Source organism: Ranitomeya variabilis, chromosome 4, assembly GCF_051348905.1.
Source record: "Ranitomeya variabilis isolate aRanVar5 chromosome 4, aRanVar5.hap1, whole genome shotgun sequence".
Taxonomy (NCBI): domain Eukaryota; kingdom Metazoa; phylum Chordata; class Amphibia; order Anura; family Dendrobatidae; genus Ranitomeya; species Ranitomeya variabilis.
Window position 1 is genome coordinate 240892358 of NC_135235.1, and position 18964 is coordinate 240911321.

At 52.7% G+C, this 18964-nt stretch overlaps 1 protein-coding gene across 8 annotated transcripts in view; it reads left to right on the top strand.

The window, feature by feature from the left end:
* The window catches only part of RAP1GAP (RAP1 GTPase activating protein), an 87233-nt gene that overhangs the window by 44727 nt on the left and 23542 nt on the right, over window positions 1-18964 (top strand). For 4 of the 8 annotated variants that reach the window (XR_013214684.1, XM_077260452.1, XM_077260453.1 and 1 more), the window contains exons 1-6: window positions 15835-16124; window positions 17619-17654; window positions 17908-17955; window positions 18186-18224; window positions 18295-18480; window positions 18736-18839. Coding sequence is in view for 7 of the 8 variants with exons in the window: in XM_077260452.1 (XP_077116567.1) it covers window positions 15975-16124; window positions 17619-17654; window positions 17908-17955; window positions 18186-18224; window positions 18295-18480; window positions 18736-18839 (563 nt within the window). In the remaining variant the exon portion in view is untranslated. Of the gene's footprint in view, window positions 1-14929; window positions 15021-15834; window positions 16125-17618; window positions 17655-17907; window positions 17956-18185; window positions 18225-18294; window positions 18481-18735; window positions 18840-18964 lie in introns of those variants that run through there. The other 4 variants (XM_077260454.1, XM_077260456.1, XM_077260459.1 and 1 more) reach the window with 2 other exon arrangements.

Consider the following 18964-nt stretch of genomic DNA (forward strand, 5'->3'; position numbering starts at 1 on the left):
GTCCTGGCCCCAGTGTTACAAGTGGGGACCACAAGGCTCTGTCCTGGTCCCAGTGTTATAAATAGGAACCACAATGCTCTGTCCTGGCCCCAGTGTTACAAGTGGGGACCACAAGGCTCTGTCCTGGCCCCAGTGTTACAAGTAGGGACCACAAGGCTCTGTCCTGGCCCCAGTGGTACAAATGGCGACCACAAGGCTCTGTCCTGGCCCCAGTGGTACAAATGGCGACCACAAGGCTCTATCCTGGCCCCAGTGTTACAAGTGGGGACCACAAGGCTCTGTCCTGGCCCCAGTGTTACAAGTGGGGACCACAAGGCTCTGTCCTGGCCCCAGTGTTACAAGTGGCGACCATAAGGTTCTGTCCTGGCCCCAGTGTTACTAGTGAGGACCACAATGCTCTGTCCTGGTCCCATTGTTACAAGTGGGGACCACAAGGCTCTGTCCTGTCCCCAGCATTATTAGTGGGGACCACAAGGCTCTGTCCTTGCCCCAGTGTTACACGTGGAGACCACAAGGCTCTGTCCTGGCCCCAGGGTTACAAGTGGGGACCACAAGGCTCTGTCCTGTCCCCAGCGTTACTAGTGGGGACCACAATACTGTCTTGGCCCCAGCGTTACTAGTGGGGACCACAAGGCTCTGCCTTGGCTCTAGTGCTACTAGTGGGGAACCACAAGGCTCTGTCCTGGCCCTAGTGCTACTAGTGGGGACCACAAGGCTCTGTCCTGGCCCCAGTGTTACAAGTGGGGACCACAAGACTCTGTCCTGGTCCCAGTGTTACAAATAGGGACCACAAGGTTCTGTCCTGGCCCCAGTGGTACAAGTAGGGACCACAAGGTTCTGTCCTGGCCCCAGTGTTACTAGTGAGGACCACAATGCTCTGTCCTGGTCCCATTGTTACAAGTGGGGACCACAAGGCTCTGTCCTGTCCCCAGCGTTATTAGTGGGGACCACAAGGCTCTGTCCTTGCCCCAGTGTTACACGTGGAGACCACAAGGCTCTGTCCTGGCCCCAGGGTTACAAGTGGGGACCACAAGGCTCTGTCCTGTCCCCAGCGTTACTAGTGGGGACCACAATACTGTCTTGGCCCCAGCGTTACTAGTGGGGACCACAAGGCTCTGCCTTGGCTCTAGTGCTACTAGTGGGGAACCACAAGGCTCTGTCCTGGCCCTAGTGCTACTAGTGGGGACCACAAGGCTCTGTCCTGGCCCCAGTGTTACAAGTGGGGACCACAAGACTCTGTCCTGGTCCCAGTGTTACAAATAGGGACCACAAGGTTCTGTCCTGGCCCCAGTGGTACAAGTAGGGACCACAAGGTTCTGTCCTGGCCCCAGTGTTACTAGTGAGGACCACAATGCTCTGTCCTGGTCCCATTGTTACAAGTGGGGACCACAAGGCTCTGTCCTGTCCCCAGCGTTATTAGTGGGGACCACAAGGCTCTGTCCTGGCCCCAGCGTTACTAGTGGGGACCTCAAGGCTCTGTCCTGTCCCCAGCATTACTAGTGGGGACCACAATGCTGTCTTGGCCCCAGTGTTACTAGTGGGGACCACAAGGCTCTGCCTTGGCTCTAATGCTACTAGTGGGGAACCACGAGGCTCTGTCCTGGCCCTAGTGCTACTAGTGGGGACCACAAGGCTCTGTCCTGGCCCCAGTGGTACAAGTAACGACCACAGGGCTCTGTCCTGGCCCCAGTGTTACATGTGGAGACCACAAGGCTCTGTCCTGGTCCCAGTGTTACAAATAGGGACCACAAGGCTCTGTCCTGGCCCCAGTGTTACAAGTGGGGACCACAAGGCTCTCTCCTGGCCCCAGTGTTACAAGTGGGGACCACAAGGCTCTCTCCTGGCCCCAGTGTTGTTCAACTTTTTTATAAATGATCTAGATAAGGGAACTGAAGGTAAACTAATTAAATTTGCAGACGATGTAAAGCTAGATGGGATAGCGAAGTCTAGAGAAGACAAATGATTCAGAAGGATCTAGAGAAGCTTGAACAATGAGCAGTGACTAATACAATGGTATTTTCAGGGAGAAATGCAAGAGTCTACATCTGGGCAAGAAAAATGAAAATTACATCTACAGAATGGGAGGATTAAAACTAAGCATCAGAAGGAGTGAAAAAGACTTGTGTATACTAATAGATCACAGACTGCACAGGAGTCAACAGTGTGATGCAGCATCAGAAAAGGCAAACAGTTCTAGGATGTGATAAGAGAAGCATTAAGTCTAGATCACGTGAAGTCATTATCTCCTCTACTCCTCCTTGGTCAGGCCTCATCTGGATACTGGGTCTAGTTCTAGGATGTATAAGACAAGCATAGAAACGAGGAACGTTTACAGGATCTGGGAAAGTTTAGCTGCAAAAAAAGAAGGCTAAGAGGAGACTTAATAGCTGTCTACAAATATCTGAGGGTCTGTCACAGTGTAGAGGGATCATCATTATTCTCATCTACATATGGAAACATGAGAAGCAATGGAAGGAAACTGAAAGGGAGAAGATACAGACTAGATATTAGGAGGGTGACAGTGAGGGTGATCAATGAGTGGAACAGGCATCTGGTCCACTCTTAATTCTCTGACCATGACGAGCAGAGACCACTCCTCTCTGCTTCACACCTGACTGCACTTAGTTGTACATATATTGCATAGCTCAAGTGTTGTGGATTCTGTTTGCGGGCTCCCTCTGGTGGTTACTGCTGGTACTGGGTGACTTTGGTGGGTTGCGGCCTTTGGTTTCCATCTGTCCATCAGAGGCTGGGTGTTTCCTATTTTACCTGGCCTTTCTGTCATTTCCCTTGCCGGCTATCAATGTGTTCAGATGTGCTCTGTTTGGTTCCTGCCTACCTGCTCCCAGATCTTTCAGGATAAGCTAAGTGCTGATTTTCAGTTGTTTGGTTTTTTGTCCAGCTTGCTTAGAATGTCTCTTTGTTAGCTGGTTGCTCTAGTGGACTGAGGTTCTCCCCATGTGCCATGAGTTGGCACATGGGTTCTTGTAATCTCAGGATGGTTTTTTTGATTAGGGTTTTTTGCTGACCGCTCAGTCCCCTTTTGTGTCATTCTGCTTTCTAGTTTTTAGCGGGCCTCTATTTGCTAAAGCTATATACATCATCTCTATGTGTGTGCCTTCCTCTCATTTCACCGTCAATACATGTGGGGGGCATCTATACCTTTGGGGTTAATTCCTCTGGAGGCAAGTGAGGTCTTTGTTTTCTCTGCAGTACTAGTTAGCTCTTAGGCTGGTGCGTGGCGTCTAGAACCAACGTGGGCACGCTCCCTGGCTATCTCTAGTTGCGTTTGTCAGGCGTAGGGCAGCGGTCAGCCCAGGTTCCATCACCCTAGAGCTCGTCCGATATTTATTATTACTTCACTTATCCTGTGCTATCCCTAGCCATTGGGGATTCATGACAGTATAGCCGGCCCACAAAGTGTTAATTGTTTGGGCTGAAGCAGGAGAAAAAGAAGTGTTCAAGGAAAATTTTTTTTTTTTTTTTTTTTTCCTTCAGAGTTTTGCTGCCTAGCCCTTAATTGCTGTCTAGCTGCTTCTTACCTCCTCTTAACCCTTGAATGGCTCTGATCTTAGCTGTTTATCATGGATGTCCAGAGTTTGGCTTCCAGCCTGAGTAATCTCGCGGCAAAGGTTCAAAACATACAGGATTTCGTTGTTCACACTCCCATGTCTGAACCTAGAATTCCTATTCCAGAGTTTTTTTCTGGAGATAGATCTACCTTCCTGAATTTCAGGAACAATTGTAAGTTGTTTCTCTCTTTGAAATCTCGCTCTTCTGGAGACCCTGCTCAACAGGTCAAGATTGTTATATCGTTCCTACGGGGCGACCCTCAGAATTGGGCATTTGCATTGGCACCAGGGGATCCTGCATGGCTCAGTGTGGATGCGTTTTTTCTGGCATTGGGATTGCTCTATGAGGAACCTAACCTAGAGATTCAGGCTGAAAAGGCTTTATTAGCCCTCTCTCAGGGGCATGATGAAGCGGAAATATATTGTCAGAAATTTCGGAAATGGTCGGTGCTTACTCAGTGGAATGAGTGCGCCCTGGCTGCAAACTTCAGAAATGGTCTTTCTGAGGCCATTAAGGATATTATGGTGGGGTTCGCTGCGCCTACAGGTCTGAATGAGTCCATGGCTATGGCCATTCAGATTGATCGGCGTTTACGGGAGCGCAAACCCGTGCACCAGTTGGCGGTGTCTTCTGAACAGGCACCTGAGACTATGCAATGTGATAGAATTCAGTCCAGAAGTGAACGGCAAAATTATAGGCGGAAAAATGGTTTGTGTTTTTATTGTGGTGATTCAGCTCATGTTATATCAGCATGCTCTAAACGCACAAAAAGGGTTGATAAATCTTTTGCCATTGATACTCTGCAGTCTAAGTTCATTTTGTCTGTGACTCTGATTTTTTCACTGTCTTCCATTTCCGTCGATGCCTATGTGGATTCAGGCGCTGCCCTGAGTCTTATGGATTGGTCATTTGCTAAACGCTGCGGTTTTAGTCTAGAGCCTCTGGAAGTTCCTATTCCTCTGAAGGGAATTGATTCTACACCATTGGCTATGAATAAACCGCAGTATTGGACACAAGTGACCATGCGCATGACTCCCGTTCATCAGGAGGTGATTCGCTTCCTTGTACTGTATAATTTACATGATGTACTAGTGCTTGGTCTGCCATGGTTACAAACTCATAATCCTGTCCTGGACTGGAAAACAATGTCTGTGCTAAGCTGGGGATGTCAGGGGGTTCATGATGATGCACCTCCGATTTCCATCGCTTCATCTACTCCTTCGGAGATCCCTGCGTTTTTGTCGGATTATAGGGATGTTTTTGAGGAGCCTAAGCTCAATTCGCTCCCTCCTCATAGAGAGTGTGACTGTGCTATAGAATTGATTCCTGGCAGTAAGTTCCCTAAGGGTCGTTTATTTAATCTGTCACTGCCAGAGCATACTGCTATGCGGAATTATATTAAGGAGTCCTTGGAAAAGGGACATATTCGTCCATCTTCGTCCCCTCTGGGAGCAGGTTTTTTTTTTCGTGGCAAAAAAAGATGGTTCCCTGAGGCCTTGTATAGATTATCGCCTTCTGAATAAGATTACAGTCAAATACCATTATCCATTGCCATTATTTACTGATTTGTTTGCTCACATTAAGGGGGCTAGGTGGTTCACTAAAATAGATCTTCGTGGTGCGTATAATCTGGTGCGGATAAAACAGGGTGATGAGTGGAAAACCGCATTTAATACGCCTGAGGGCCATTTTGAGTATTTGGTAATGCCTTTTGGACTCTCCAATGCTCCGTCAGTCTTTCAGTCCTTTATGCACAATATTTTCCGTGAATATCTGGATAAGTTTATGATTGTGTATTTGGATGATATTTTGGTGTTTTCTGATGACTGGGAGTCTCATGTTCTACAGGTCAGGAAGGTGTTTCAGGTTTTGCGGGCCAATTCTCTGTTTGTGAAGGGCTCAAAGTGTCTCTTCGGAGTCCAGAAGATTTCTTTTTTGGGGTACATTTTTTCTCCTTCTACTATTGAGATGGATCCCGTTAAGGTTCAGGCTATTTGTGACTGGACACAACCTACATCTGTTAAGAGCCTTCAGAAGTTCTTGGGGTTTGCTAATTTTTATCGTCGGTTCATTGCTAATTTTTCCAGTATTGTTAAACCTTTGACTGATTTGACTAAAAAGGGTGCTGATGTTGCTGATTGGTCTCCTGCGGCCGTGGAGGCCTTTCGGGAACTTAAGCGCCGGTTTTCTTCTGCTCCTGTGTTGTGTCAACCAGATGTTTCACTTCCTTTTCAGGTGGAGGTTGATGCTTCCGAGATTGGAGCGGGGGCGGTTTTGTCACAGAGAAGTTCTGATGGCTCGGTGATGAAGCCATGTGCTTTCTTCTCTAGAAAATTCTCGCCCGCCGAGCGCAATTATGATGTGGGTAATCGGGAGCTTTTGGCCATGAAGTGGGCATTTGAGGAGTGGCGTCATTGGCTTGAGGGTGCTAAACATCGCGTGGTGGTCTTGACTGATCACAAGAATCTCATTTACCTTGAGTCGGCCAGGCGTTTGAATCCTAGACAGGCTCGTTGGTCGTTGTTTTTTTCTCGTTTCAATTTCGTGGTTTCATACCTGCCAGGTTCAAAGAATGTGAAGGCAGATGCTCTTTCTAGGAGTTTTGTGCCTGACTCTCCTGGAGATACTGGGCCTGCTGGTATCCTTAGGGATGGGGTAATATTGTCCGCCGTATCCCCAGACTTGCGACGCGCATTGCAGGAGTTTCAGGTGGATAAACCGGATCGATGTCCACCAGAAAGACTATTTGTTCCGGATGATTGGACCAGTAGAGTCATCTCCGAGGTCCATTCTTCTGTGTTGGCTGGTCATCCTGGAATATTTGGTACAAGAGACTTGGTGGCCAGGTCTTTTTGGTGGCCTTCCTTGTCTAGGGATGTGCGTACCTTTGTGCAGTCTTGTGAAGTGTGTGCTCGAGCTAAGCCTTGCTGTTCATGGGCTAGCGGGTTGTTGTTGTCCTTGCCCATCCCGAAGAGGCCTTGGACGCACATTTCCATGGATTTTATTTCTGATCTCCCGGTTTCACAGAAAATGTCCGTTATCTGGGTTGTGTGTGACCGCTTTTCTAAGATGGTTCATTTGGTGCCCTTGCCTAAGTTGCCCTCCTCCTCTGAGTTGGTTCCTTTGTTTTTTCAGAACGTGGTTCGTTTGCATGGGATTCCGGAGAATATCGTTTCTGACAGGGGATCCCAGTTTGTGTCTAGATTTTGGCGGACGTTTTGTGCCAAGATGGGCATTGATTTGTCTTTCTCGTCTGCATTCCATCCTCAGACGAATGGCCAGACGGAGCGAACTAATCAGACCTTGGAAACTTATTTGAGGTGTTTTGTTTCTGCTGATCAGGATGACTGGGTTGCTTTTTTGCCACTGGCCGAATTTGCTCTTAATAATCGGGCTAGTTCGGCCACGTTGGTCTCTCCTTTTTTTTGTAATTCGGGGTTTCATCCTCGTTTTTCCTCTGGTCAGGTGGAGTCTTCGGATTGTCCTGGAGTGGACGTGGTGGTGGACAGGCTACATCACATTTGGAATCAGGTGGTGGACAATTTGAAGTTATCTCAGGAGAAGACTCAGCAGTTTGCTAATCGCCGTCGCCGCGTGGGTCCCCGACTTCTTGTTGGGGACTTGGTGTGGTTGTCTTCTCGTTTTGTCCCTATGAAGGTCTCTTCTCCTAAGTTCAAGCCTCGGTTCATCGGTCCTTATAGGATCTCGGAGATTCTTAACCCTGTATCTTTCCGTTTGGATCTCCCGGCATCGTTCGCTATTCATAATGTGTTCCATCGGTCGTTGTTGTGGAGGTATGAGGTGCCTGTTGTTCCTTCGGTCGAGCCTCCTGCTCCGGTGCTGGTGGAGGGAGAATTGGAGTATGTTGTTGAAAAGATCTTGGATTCTCGTGTTTCCAGACGCAAACTCCAGTATTTGGTTAAGTGGAAGGGTTATGGTCAGGAGGACAATTCCTGGGTGGTCGCCTTCGATGTTCATGCGACTGATTTGGTCCGCGCCTTCCATAGAGCTCACCCTGATCGCCCTGGGGGTTCTCGTGAGGGTTCGGTGACCCCTCAAGGGGGGGGTACTGTTGTGGATTCTGTTTGCGGGCTCCCTCTGGTGGTTACTGCTGGTACTGGGTGACTTTGGTGGGTTGCGGCCTTTGGTTTCCATCTGTCCATCAGAGGCTGGGTGTTTCCTATTTTACCTGGCCTTTCTGTCATTTCCCTTGCCGGCTATCAATGTGTTCAGATGTGCTCTGTTTGGTTCCTGCCTACCTGCTCCCAGATCTTTCAGGATAAGCTAAGTGCTGATTTTCAGTTGTTTGGTTTTTTGTCCAGCTTGCTTAGAATGTCTCTTTGTTAGCTGGTTGCTCTAGTGGACTGAGGTTCTCCCCATGTGCCATGAGTTGGCACATGGGTTCTTGTAATCTCAGGATGGTTTTTTTGATTAGGGTTTTTTGCTGACCGCTCAGTCCCCTTTTGTGTCATTCTGCTTTCTAGTTTTTAGCGGGCCTCTATTTGCTAAAGCTATATACATCATCTCTATGTGTGTGCCTTCCTCTCATTTCACCGTCAATACATGTGGGGGGCATCTATACCTTTGGGGTTAATTCCTCTGGAGGCAAGTGAGGTCTTTGTTTTCTCTGCAGTACTAGTTAGCTCTTAGGCTGGTGCGTGGCGTCTAGAACCAACGTGGGCACGCTCCCTGGCTATCTCTAGTTGCGTTTGTCAGGCGTAGGGCAGCGGTCAGCCCAGGTTCCATCACCCTAGAGCTCGTCCGATATTTATTATTACTTTGCTTATCCTGTGCTATCCCTAGCCATTGGGGATTCATGACACTCAAGTCTGCATAGACTTCAGTCTGCAGTGTGATTCCTATAAGTGTGTCCTAGAAGTGTGAAGATTACAGAAGAATTAAAACCTGAATTGAACCTGAAGGTAACTGGCCAGTCACTGTAAACAATGTTTCTGTTTATTTTCACTCTCACCCCTATAATCCTTCACTTTATGCTACCTCCCCTAATCCCTAAACCAAGTAAAGAACTGTTTATCTCTGCTTCAATCCACCCCATCCATCTCACCTCCTCAGAACTGTTCCTTAACATACAATCCTCTGTCTCCAAGCACAGACAGCCACCTCATGCCCTCTCCTGCTCCCACCTACTAACACTTTCTCTGCTCCTTCTCACTGCTGGTGATATCTCTCCAAATCCTGGTCCTCCTCACCACATCCCCACAGTCAGTTCTACCTCTCATCCACGCTCAATCACAAACTTCCATAACCTCTCTAACCTTATACCCATTCACCCAGCCCCCGCTTACCCAGTCCCACTAACAGGAGCTCTGTGGAACGCTCGCTCTGTCTGCAACAAGCTTTCCTACATCCATGATCTTTTTGTTACTATCAAACTTTCCTTCCTCGCCATCACCAAAACATGGCTCACCCCTTCTGACACAGCCTCCCCTGCTGCACTCTCTTACGGTGGCTTCCACCTTTCTCACACACCCCGCCCCAGCAGCAAACATGGAGGAGGAGTTGGTTTTGTCCTGTCAGATAACTGCTCCTTCACCCCAATCCAACAGCCACCCTCTGTCACCCTCCCTTCCTTTGAGGTGCACTCTGTGCGCATGTACTCCCCCTCCAACCTCCAACTGGCTGTCATTTACCGCCCCCCCAGGGCCAGCCACCACCTTCTTTGACCACTTCACCACCTGGCTACTTCATTTCCTTTCTGCGGACATCCCCACTATCATCATGGGCAACTTCAACATCCCCATTGACACTTCCCTCTCAGCTGCCACTAAACTTCTATCTCTCACTTCCTCCTTCGGCCTCACTCAATGGTCTTCTACAGCCACCCACAAAGATGGTCACACACTGGACCTCATCTTCACCCGCCTCTGCTCCCTATCTAACCTCTCTAACTCACCTCTTCCTCTCTCTGACCACAACCTTCTCACATTCTCTTCCCTCTCCACTCCATGTCTACAATCCCCACCCCACAAACTTTCACACCCTCGCAGAAATCTTAAACATCTTGACCTACATTCATTCTCTGAATCCCTCCTCCCTCTCACAGATATAAGTTCCTTACACAATGCGGATGACGCTGCCGCTCTATGTAACACCACAATAGCTGTAGCTTTGGAATCTGCTGCCCCACTTACACATACCAAAGCTCGCAAAATCAACAGACAGCCCTGGCACACTAGCCTGACCAAAGAACTGAGGCGAGCTTCCAGGGCTGCTGAGCGCAGATGGAAAAGATCGCACTCCAACGAACACTTCATCGCATTCAAACAGTCCCTCACTACTTTCAAGACCACACTCGCCACAGCTAAACAAACCTACTTCTCATCTCTCATATCCTCCCTGTCTCACAACCCTAAACAGTTATTTAACACCTTCAATTCTCTCCTCCGTCCCCCAGCACCTCCTCCCTCCCCACTTATCTCCGCTGAAGACTTTGCCTCATTCTTCAAGCAGAAGATTGATAGCATCAGAGACAGTTTTGGTCAACAAGCCCCAGAGCCCTTCCTCCCGACTTCCCTGCCCTCCACCTCCAAAACCAACTTCTCCACCATTACAGAAGATCAACTCTCCACTCTACTCTCAAGATCGCATCTCACCACCTGTGCGCTTGACCCGCTCCCATCCCACCTCATCCCAAACCTCACCACAGTCTTCATCCCAACCCTAACCCATCTCTTCAACCTATCACTAACAACTGGTGTTTTCACCTCAAGCTTTAAACATGCCTCCATCACACCTATCCTCAAAAAGCCTTCTCTTGACCCATCCTCTGTATCTAGCTATCGCCCTATATCACTTCTCCCCTATGCCTCAAAACTACTGGAACAACACGTCTACCTTGAACTGTCCTCCCATCTCTCTTCTTGCTCCCTCTTTGACCGCTTACAATCTGGCTTCCGGTCACACCATTCCACTGAAACTGCCCTAACTAAGGTCACCAATGACCTCTTAACCGCCAAGAGCAAGCGACACTACTCTGTCCTCCTTGACCTGTCGGCTGCCTTTGACACAGTGGACCATTCCCTATTATTACAGACCCTCTCATCCCTTGGCATCACAGACTTGGCCCTATCCTGGATCTCATCATACCTAACAGACCGGACATTCAGCGTCTCCCACTCACACACCACCTCCTCACCTCGCCCCCTATCTATCGGAGTCCCACAAGGTTCAGTCCTAGGGCCCCTGCTCTTCTCCATTTACACCTTTGGCCTGGGACAGCTCATAGAATCTCATGGCTTTCAGTATCACCTCTATGCTGATGACACACAGATCTACATCTCTGGACCAGATATAACCACCCTACTAACCAGAATCCCTCAATGTCTATCCGCTATTTCATCCTTCTTCTCTGCTAGATTTCTGAAACTTAACATGGACAAAACAGAATTCATCATCTTTCCCCCATCTCACGCGTCCCCCCCCCCAACGAACCTATCCATTACAGTAAATGGCTGCCCACTCTCCCCAGTCCCACAAGCTCGCTGCCTCGGGGTAATCCTTGACGCTGATCTCTCCTTCAAACCACATATCCAAGCCCTTTCCACTTCCTGCCGACTTCAACTCAAAAATATTTCACGAATCCGTACATTCCTCAACCAAGAATCTGCAAAAACCCTAGTCCATGCCCTCATCATCTCTCGCCTTGACTACTGTAACCTCCTGCTCTGTGGCCTCCCCTCTAATACTCTCGCACCCCTCCAATCTATTCTAAACTCTGCTGCCCGACTAATCCACCTGTCCTCCCGCTATTCCCCGGCCTCTCCCCTCTGTCAATCCCTTCACTGGCTCCCCATTACCCAGAGACTCCAGTACAAAACCCTAACCATGACGTACAAAGCCATCCACAACCTGCCTCCTCCTTACATCGGTGACTTCGTCTCCTGGTACTTTCCTACACGCAACCTCCGATCCTCACAAGATCTCCTTCTCTACTCCCCTCTTATCTCCTCTTCCCACAATCGTATACAAGATTTCTCTCGCGTATCACCCCTACTCTGGAACCCTCTACCACAACACATCAGACTCTCGCCTACCATCGAAACCCTCAAAAAGAGCCTGAAGACCCACCTCTTTGACAAGCCTACAACCTGCAGTAACCACCGATCGACCAAACCGCTGCATGACCAGCTCTACCCTCACCTACTGTATCCTCACCCATCCCTTGTAGATTGTGAGCCTTCACGGGCAGGGTCTTCTCTCCTCCTGTACCAGTTATGACTTGTATTGTTCAAGATTATTGTACTTGTTTTTATGATGTATACCCCTCCTTACATGTAAAGCGCCATGGAATAAATGGCGCTATAACAATAAATAATAATAATAATAACAGGCAGCCACGAGAGGTGGTGAGTTTTCCTTCAATGGAAGTCTTCACACAGAGGTTCAGTGACTCCTGCATTGAGTGGGGGGTTGGGCACGAGGACCCCGGGGGCCCAGATGACCCTGGAGGTCCCTCCCAGCTCTACTATTGTAGGATTCTATGAAGACTTCTGTTATTACCTTATATCGTACGGGGAGGGGCATTGTATAACAGACGGCTGACCTCGCCCCAGGATGGGGTCCCGCACACACTCATCATTGCTCTGTGGCGCCTCCTGTGGCCCGGCAGGGCTTCTTGCACTCGTCTCTCTGCCGCTGGCATGTGAACAAAGGTCTTCTGATGCCGCTGGGGCCGATGCTGGTCTGCAGAGTCGGTGTGCTCGGGGCTGGTGATGTTACAAGGTGTCTGATTGGCTGCAGCGCTCACGCCGTCCTCTTCCCCCGAGGTAGCTGACACCTCCGTATGGATAGGGCACAGAAGTGGCTACAGCGGGGCCCTAGAGTCTGAGGGGCACATTGGACACCACGGTGCTGCCCTGGTCCCAATTCTGCACCCATCCAGGTTACCCTGGGTCCAGCACCGCAGACCTATAGGTCCGTTCCTGGGTGGGTGTCTGGGGCCCACAGTGGGTCCGGTCGCAGCAGCCCATGATGGCACAAGTGGGGAGATGGCCATTTCTGACCGTCGTCCTGGGAGCGGTACATGCCCAAATGATCAGCGGGCGCCTCCCGGGACAGAAGAGGGGCGCAGCCCCGGGCATAGGTGATGTGTCTGGGGCCCGGAGGATGCCTGTTATACGGGGGCACACGCCCCGCAGAAGCCTGGGCATAGGTGATGTATGTGGGGCCCAGAGGATGCCTCTTATATGGGGGCACACGCCCGCAGACGCCCGGGCATAGGTGATGTATGTGGAGCCCGGAGGATGCCTGTTATACGGGGGCACACGCCCCGCAGTCGCCCGGGCATAGGTGATGTATGTGGGGCCCGGAGGATGCCTGTTATATGGGGGCACACGCCCCGCAGGCGCCCGGGCATAGGTGATGTATGTGGGGCCTGGAGGATGCCTGTTATACGGGGACACACGCTCCGCAGGCGCCCGGGCATAGGTGATGTATGTGGGGCCCGGAGGATGCCTGTTATACGGGGCACACGCTCTGCAGGCGCCCGGGCATAGGTGATGTATGTGGGGCCCGGAGGATGCCTGTTATACGGGGGCACACGCTCCGCAGGCGCCCGGGCGTAGGTGATGTATGTGGGGCCCGGAGGATGCCTGTTATACGGGGGCACACGCTCCGCAGACGCTCGGGCGTAGGTGATGTATGTGGGGCCCGGAGGATGCCTGTTATACGGGGGCACACGCTCTGCAGGCGCCTGGGTGTAGGTGATGTATGTGGGGCCCGGAGGATGCCTGTTATACGGGGGCACACGCTCCGCAGGCGCCCGGGCGTAGGTGATGTATGTGGGGCCCAGAGGATGCCTGTTATACGGGGGCACACGCTCCGCAGACGCCCGGGCGTAGGTGATGTATGTGGGGCCCAGAGGATGCCTGTTATACGGGGGCACACGCTCCGCAGGCCCCTGGGCGTAGGTGATGTATGTGGGGCCCGGAGGATGCCTGTTATACAGGGGCACACGCTCCGCAGGCGTCCGGACGTAGGTGATGTATGTTGGGCCCGGAGGATGCCTGTTATACGGGGGCACACGCTCCGCAGACGCTGCCGGCTCAGGTGATGTATGTGGGGCCCGGAGGATGCCTGTTATACGGGGGCACACGCTCCGCAGACGCCCGGGCATAGGTGATGTATGTGGGGCCCGGAGGATGCCTGTTATACGGGGGCACAGGCTCCGCAGACGCCCGGGCGTAGGTGATGTATGTGGGGCCCGGAGGATGCCTGTTATATGGGGGCACACGCTCCGCAGACGCTGCCGGCTCAGGTGATGTAACCTGATCTCAGGTAACTCTTCCTGCCAGTTAGATTTTACAAGAGCAAACAGGATGTCGCATCCGGGAGCCGCAGCGAGGGGTTAACCCTGCACGTGCTGCACCTGGCAGCACACAGTGCGAGCGGTGGACGTGCTGCAGGGGGGAGGGTGGCTCAGTCCTGGGAAGCTGCCCCTGTCCCTCAGACCTACTGCACTGACTGTGCGGGGAGGGGCTTAGTGACATTACTGCTCTGCGGAGGAGGGGCTTAGTGACATCACTGCTCTGCGAGGAAGGGGCTTAGTGACATCACTGCTCTGCGGGGAGGGACGTAGTGACATCACTGCTCTGCGAGGGGCTTAGTGACATCACTGCTCTGCAAGGGAGGGGCTTAGACATCACTGCTCTGCGAGGGAGTGGCTTAGTGACATCACTGCTCTGCAGTGGAGGGGCTTAGTGACATCACTGCTCTGTGAGGGAGGGGCTTAGTGACAATACTGCTCTGCAGGGAGGGGCTTAGTGACATTACTGCTCTGCAGAGGGGCTTAGTGACATTACTGCTCTGCGAGGGAGGGGCTTAGTGACATTACTGCTCTGTGAGGGCGGGGCTTAGTGATATAACTGCTCTGCAGTGGAGGGGCTTAGTGACATCACTGCTCTGCGAGGGAGGGGCTTAGTGACATCACTGCTCTGCGGGGGATGGGATTAGTGATATCACTGCTTTGCAAGGACTTAGTGATATCACTGCTCTACAGTGGAGGGGCTTAGTGACATCACTGCTCTGCGAGGGAGGGGCTTAGTGACATCACTGCTCTGCGGGGGATGGGCTTAGTGATATCACTGTCTACGGGGAGGGGCTTAGTGACATCACTGCTCTGCAGGGAGGAGCTTAGTGACATTACTGCTGTGCAGGGAGGGGCTTAGTGACATCACTGGTCTGCGGAGGAGGGGCTTAGTGACATTACTGCTCTGCAGGGAGGGGCTTAGTGACATTACTGCTCTGCAGGGAGGGGCTTAGTGACATTACTGCTCTGCAGGGAGGGGCTTATTGACACACTGTTGCCCCTCACATCACATATTCTTCTCATTTGCAGGCAGTATGAGGGGCGCAGTCAGCTTGTTTCTTACACCCTAGATCTCTCCAGAACAAACTACAGACCCCCGGAAAGTGCTCCGCAAGTTAAGGTAAGCGGGAACCCAGCAACCCAGAATACTGCCCCCCCTCCCCTTTTACATGGACTGTGCCGCCTCCTCCCTCCAAGATCCGGTGTGTGGTGAGGGGGGTGGTCTGCGGGATCTGGTGTGTGGTGAGGGGGGTGGTCTGCGGGATCTGGTGTGAGGAGAGGTCTGTGGGATCCGGGGTGATGAGGGGGGTCTGCGGGATCCAGTGTGTGGTGACGGGGGTGGTCTGCGGGGTCCGGTGTGGTGAGGGGGGTCTGCGGGATCCAGTGGGTGGTGAGGGGGGGTCTGCGGGATCCAGTGTGTGGTGAGGGGGGGTCTGCGGGATCCGGTGTGTGGTGAGGGGGGGTCTGCGGGATCAGGTGTGTGGTGAGAGGGGGTCTGCGGGATCCGGTTTGTGGTGAGGGGGGGGGTCTGCAGGATCCGGTGTGTGGTGGGGGGGGGGGGGGGGTCTGCAGGATCCGGTGTGTGGTGAGGGGGGGGGGGGGGTCTGCGGGATCCGGTTTGTGCTGAGAGGGGGGGGGTCTGCGGGATCCGGTGTGTGGTTAGGGAGGGGGGTCTGCGGGATCCGGTGTGTGGTGAGGGGGGGGGGGTCTGTGGGATCCGGTGTGGTATGGGGGGGGGTCTGTGGGATCCGGTGTGTGGTGGTGGTGGGGGGTCTGCGGGATCCGGTGTGTGGTATGGGGGTGTCTGTGGGATCCGGAGTGTGGTGAGGGGGGGTCTGCGGAATCCGGTCTGTTGCTCTATTTCCACCACAAGAACCATGTGTCCCGGCGGCGGCAACGGGGGTCTCTCCCCATTCCCCCAGAATTCCGTGCGGGGCAGGACGCGGCACCATTCTGGCAGCTTCTGTCTATGAAGGGTCCGGAGCCCTGAACGCAGCGCTGTGTGGCCCCGGGAGAGGCGCCCGCCCGTGTAACGTGAGAACCGGAGCGACTGTCCCCTCCTCCTGCCCGGAGCATGGAGGGGGCGGAACAGCCGGCGGAGACCCGGGCACAGCGCGAGGATGGCGGAGACCGGAGCGGCCCGGGTGAGCGGCCCGGGCAGTCCCATGTTAACACCTGCACTGTCTGCGGCGGTATCTCTCTGTGCTGCTACATAAGACTTCAGGTGACATCTACTACATTATCTGTGGTTGTTACATAGGACTGCAGGCGACCTCTACTACATTATCTGTGGTTACATAGGACTGCAGGCGACCTCTACTACATTATCTGTACTCAGAGTTATCACTGTTATCTGTGGTGTTACATAGGACTGCAGGTGACATCTACTACATTATCTGTACTCAAAGAGTTATCACTGTGTTATCTGTGGTGTTACATAGGACTGCAGGTGACATCTACTACATTTTCTGTACTCAGAGAGTTATCACTGTTATCTGTGGTGTTACATGGGACTGCAGGTGACATCTACTACATTATCTGTACTCAGAGAGTTATCACTGTTATCTGTGGTGTTACATAGGACTGCAGGTGACATCTACTACATTATCTGTACTCGGAGAGTTATCACTGTTATCTGTGGTGTTACATAGGACTGCAGGTGACATCTACTACATTATCTGTACTGAAAGAGCTATCACTGTGTTATCTGTGGTGTTACATGGGACTGCAGGTGACATCTACTACATTATCTGTACTCAGAGAGTTCTTACTGTGTTTTCTGTGGTGTTACATAGGACTGCAGGTGACATCTACTACAGTATCTGTACTCAGAGAGTTATCACTGTTATCTGTGGTGTTACATAGGACTGCAGGTGACATCTACTACATTATCTGTACTCAAAGAGTTATCACTGTGTTATCTGTGGTGTTACATAGGACTGCAGGTGACATCAGTACATTGTCTGTACTCTCAGATGATGCAGGTAATGTTACATAATCCAGTAGGTGTCCCCTGTAGTCCCATGTAAGCGGCCCATGCTCTATATATAGCAGTGATGCAGGCGAGAGACGAAGAACCAGAGTCACCAGAAGTTACAGCAGGAGGGAGGAGACAAGAGCCCCTGTGCCCCCCCGAGTAAGAGCCCCTGTGCCCCCCCCCCCCCCCCCGAGTAAGAGCCCCTGTGTCCCCCCGAGTAAGGGCCTCTGTGCCCACCCCCCCCCCCACCCCCCCGAGGAAGAGCCCCTCGCGGGGCTGTGTATTGTGATGTTCTGGGGCCCCTCTGCTTATTCAGGGGCCCCGGTGGGGTGGATGCTCTGGTATCTCTCCTATGGTTCTCAGTCTCCCCCGGGTGCTGCACGCTCCGTCCCTGATAACAGCCGGGTTGTGACATCACTGGAGGAGAATTATACCTGGGCGGTGGCAAGATGGGAGACTGCAGGTGAGGGGCCTCGGGCCAGGAGCAGGCGGGGAGTGGTGGGGCCTCGGGCCAGGAGCAGGCGGGGAGTGGTGGGGCCCCGGGCCAGGAGCAGGCGGGGAGTGGTGGGGCCCCGGGCCAGGAGCAGGCGGGGAGTGGTGGTCTCTTTGCCAAGAGCTGGCCCTGAAACCAAGTGGCCCCAGCTGAGGGTTCGGTTCTGTGTCTCCTGTGCGGTCTCTGAGCTGAGGGTTCGGTTTTGTGTAGTTTCTGATGTTTCTCATAATTTGTGTTTTTATCTTTAGTACTCGGACTTCTTTGAGATGATTGAGAAGATGCAGGTGAGGGGGGGGTCCCTGCTGTGTCTGGGGGGGTCTCTGCTGTGTCGGGGGGGGGGGCCTCTGCTGTGTCTGGGGGGGATCTCTGCTGTGTCCGGGGGGAATCTCTGCTGTGTCTGGGGAGGTCTCTGCTGTGTCTGGGAGGGAGGGGTCTCTGCTGTGTCTGGGGGGGTCTCTGCTGTATCTGGGGGGGGGGTCTCTGCTGTGTCTGTTACCGTGCGATGTAGCAGAGTTTGTTGTGTGATTTCTCTTTCAGGGCTGCAGAATGGATGAACAGAGATACTCACTGCCGCCTCCCCTAAAGGTATCAGAACGCAGCGTGACCGCAGCTCTAGGGGTGACTGGAGGATAAGACACGATGTAACAGCAGAATAGTGAGTGCAGCTCTGGAGGTGACTGGAGGATAAGACAGGATGTAACAGCAGAATAGTGAGCGCAGCTCTGGGGGTGACTGGAGCAGATGTGGGTGGTGCTGTCCTGTGGACCCTGCTGCCCTCTCTTGGGGCCCCCATATGACAAAGTCCTCTGTTGCAGACAGAAGAGGATTACATCCCGTACCCCAGCGTCCACGAGGTAAGCGCTGACCCGGGGGGCGCCGCTGATCTCTGCCCACCTGCTTGGTCCCATCTGCTCTCTGCCACAGGTGCTCGGGAGGCGCGGCCCCTTCCCCCTCATCCTTTTGCCTCAGTTTGGGGGATACTGGATTGAGGGAACCAATCACGACGTCTCGCTGCTTCCCGCTCCTGAGAACAGCCAATCACCGAGCAGCAAAGTGAAGCTGGAGAGTAATCACACGGCGCGGCTGTACCGCAGGCACTTCCTGGGGAAGGTGAGAGCGCCGCCGTCTGTGGTGCCCTGTTGTCGGGTTGGTGTACTGCGGTGCACAGTAGCGCCCCTCTTCCCCTGGTGGAGAGGGCTGACTCAGGAGATAAGGCAAGGGTGGCGGCCCCGGCATCTTCACCTATAGAAGTATCTCTGGGAATAGGGTGAGTAAGGGCACCCCCTAGTGTTAGGGTCAGGGAAGGAGCCCCAGGTCCCGGGTCACCCAACAGCTGGGTCGTGACAGTTGTTCCATATTTTCCAGGAACACTTCAGCTATTACTCTCTGGATTCAGCTCTCGGGCATCTGGTTTTCTCTCTGAAGTATGATGTGATTGGAGATCAGGAGCACCTCCGTCTCCTGCTGCGGTGAGTGACCCCCACACCGGGGCCCGAGCTAGCAGGGGATGTAGGGACCACCACACTGGGGCCCGAGCAAGCAGGGGATGTAGGGACCCCCCACACTGGGGCCCGAGCAAGCAGGGGATGTGGGG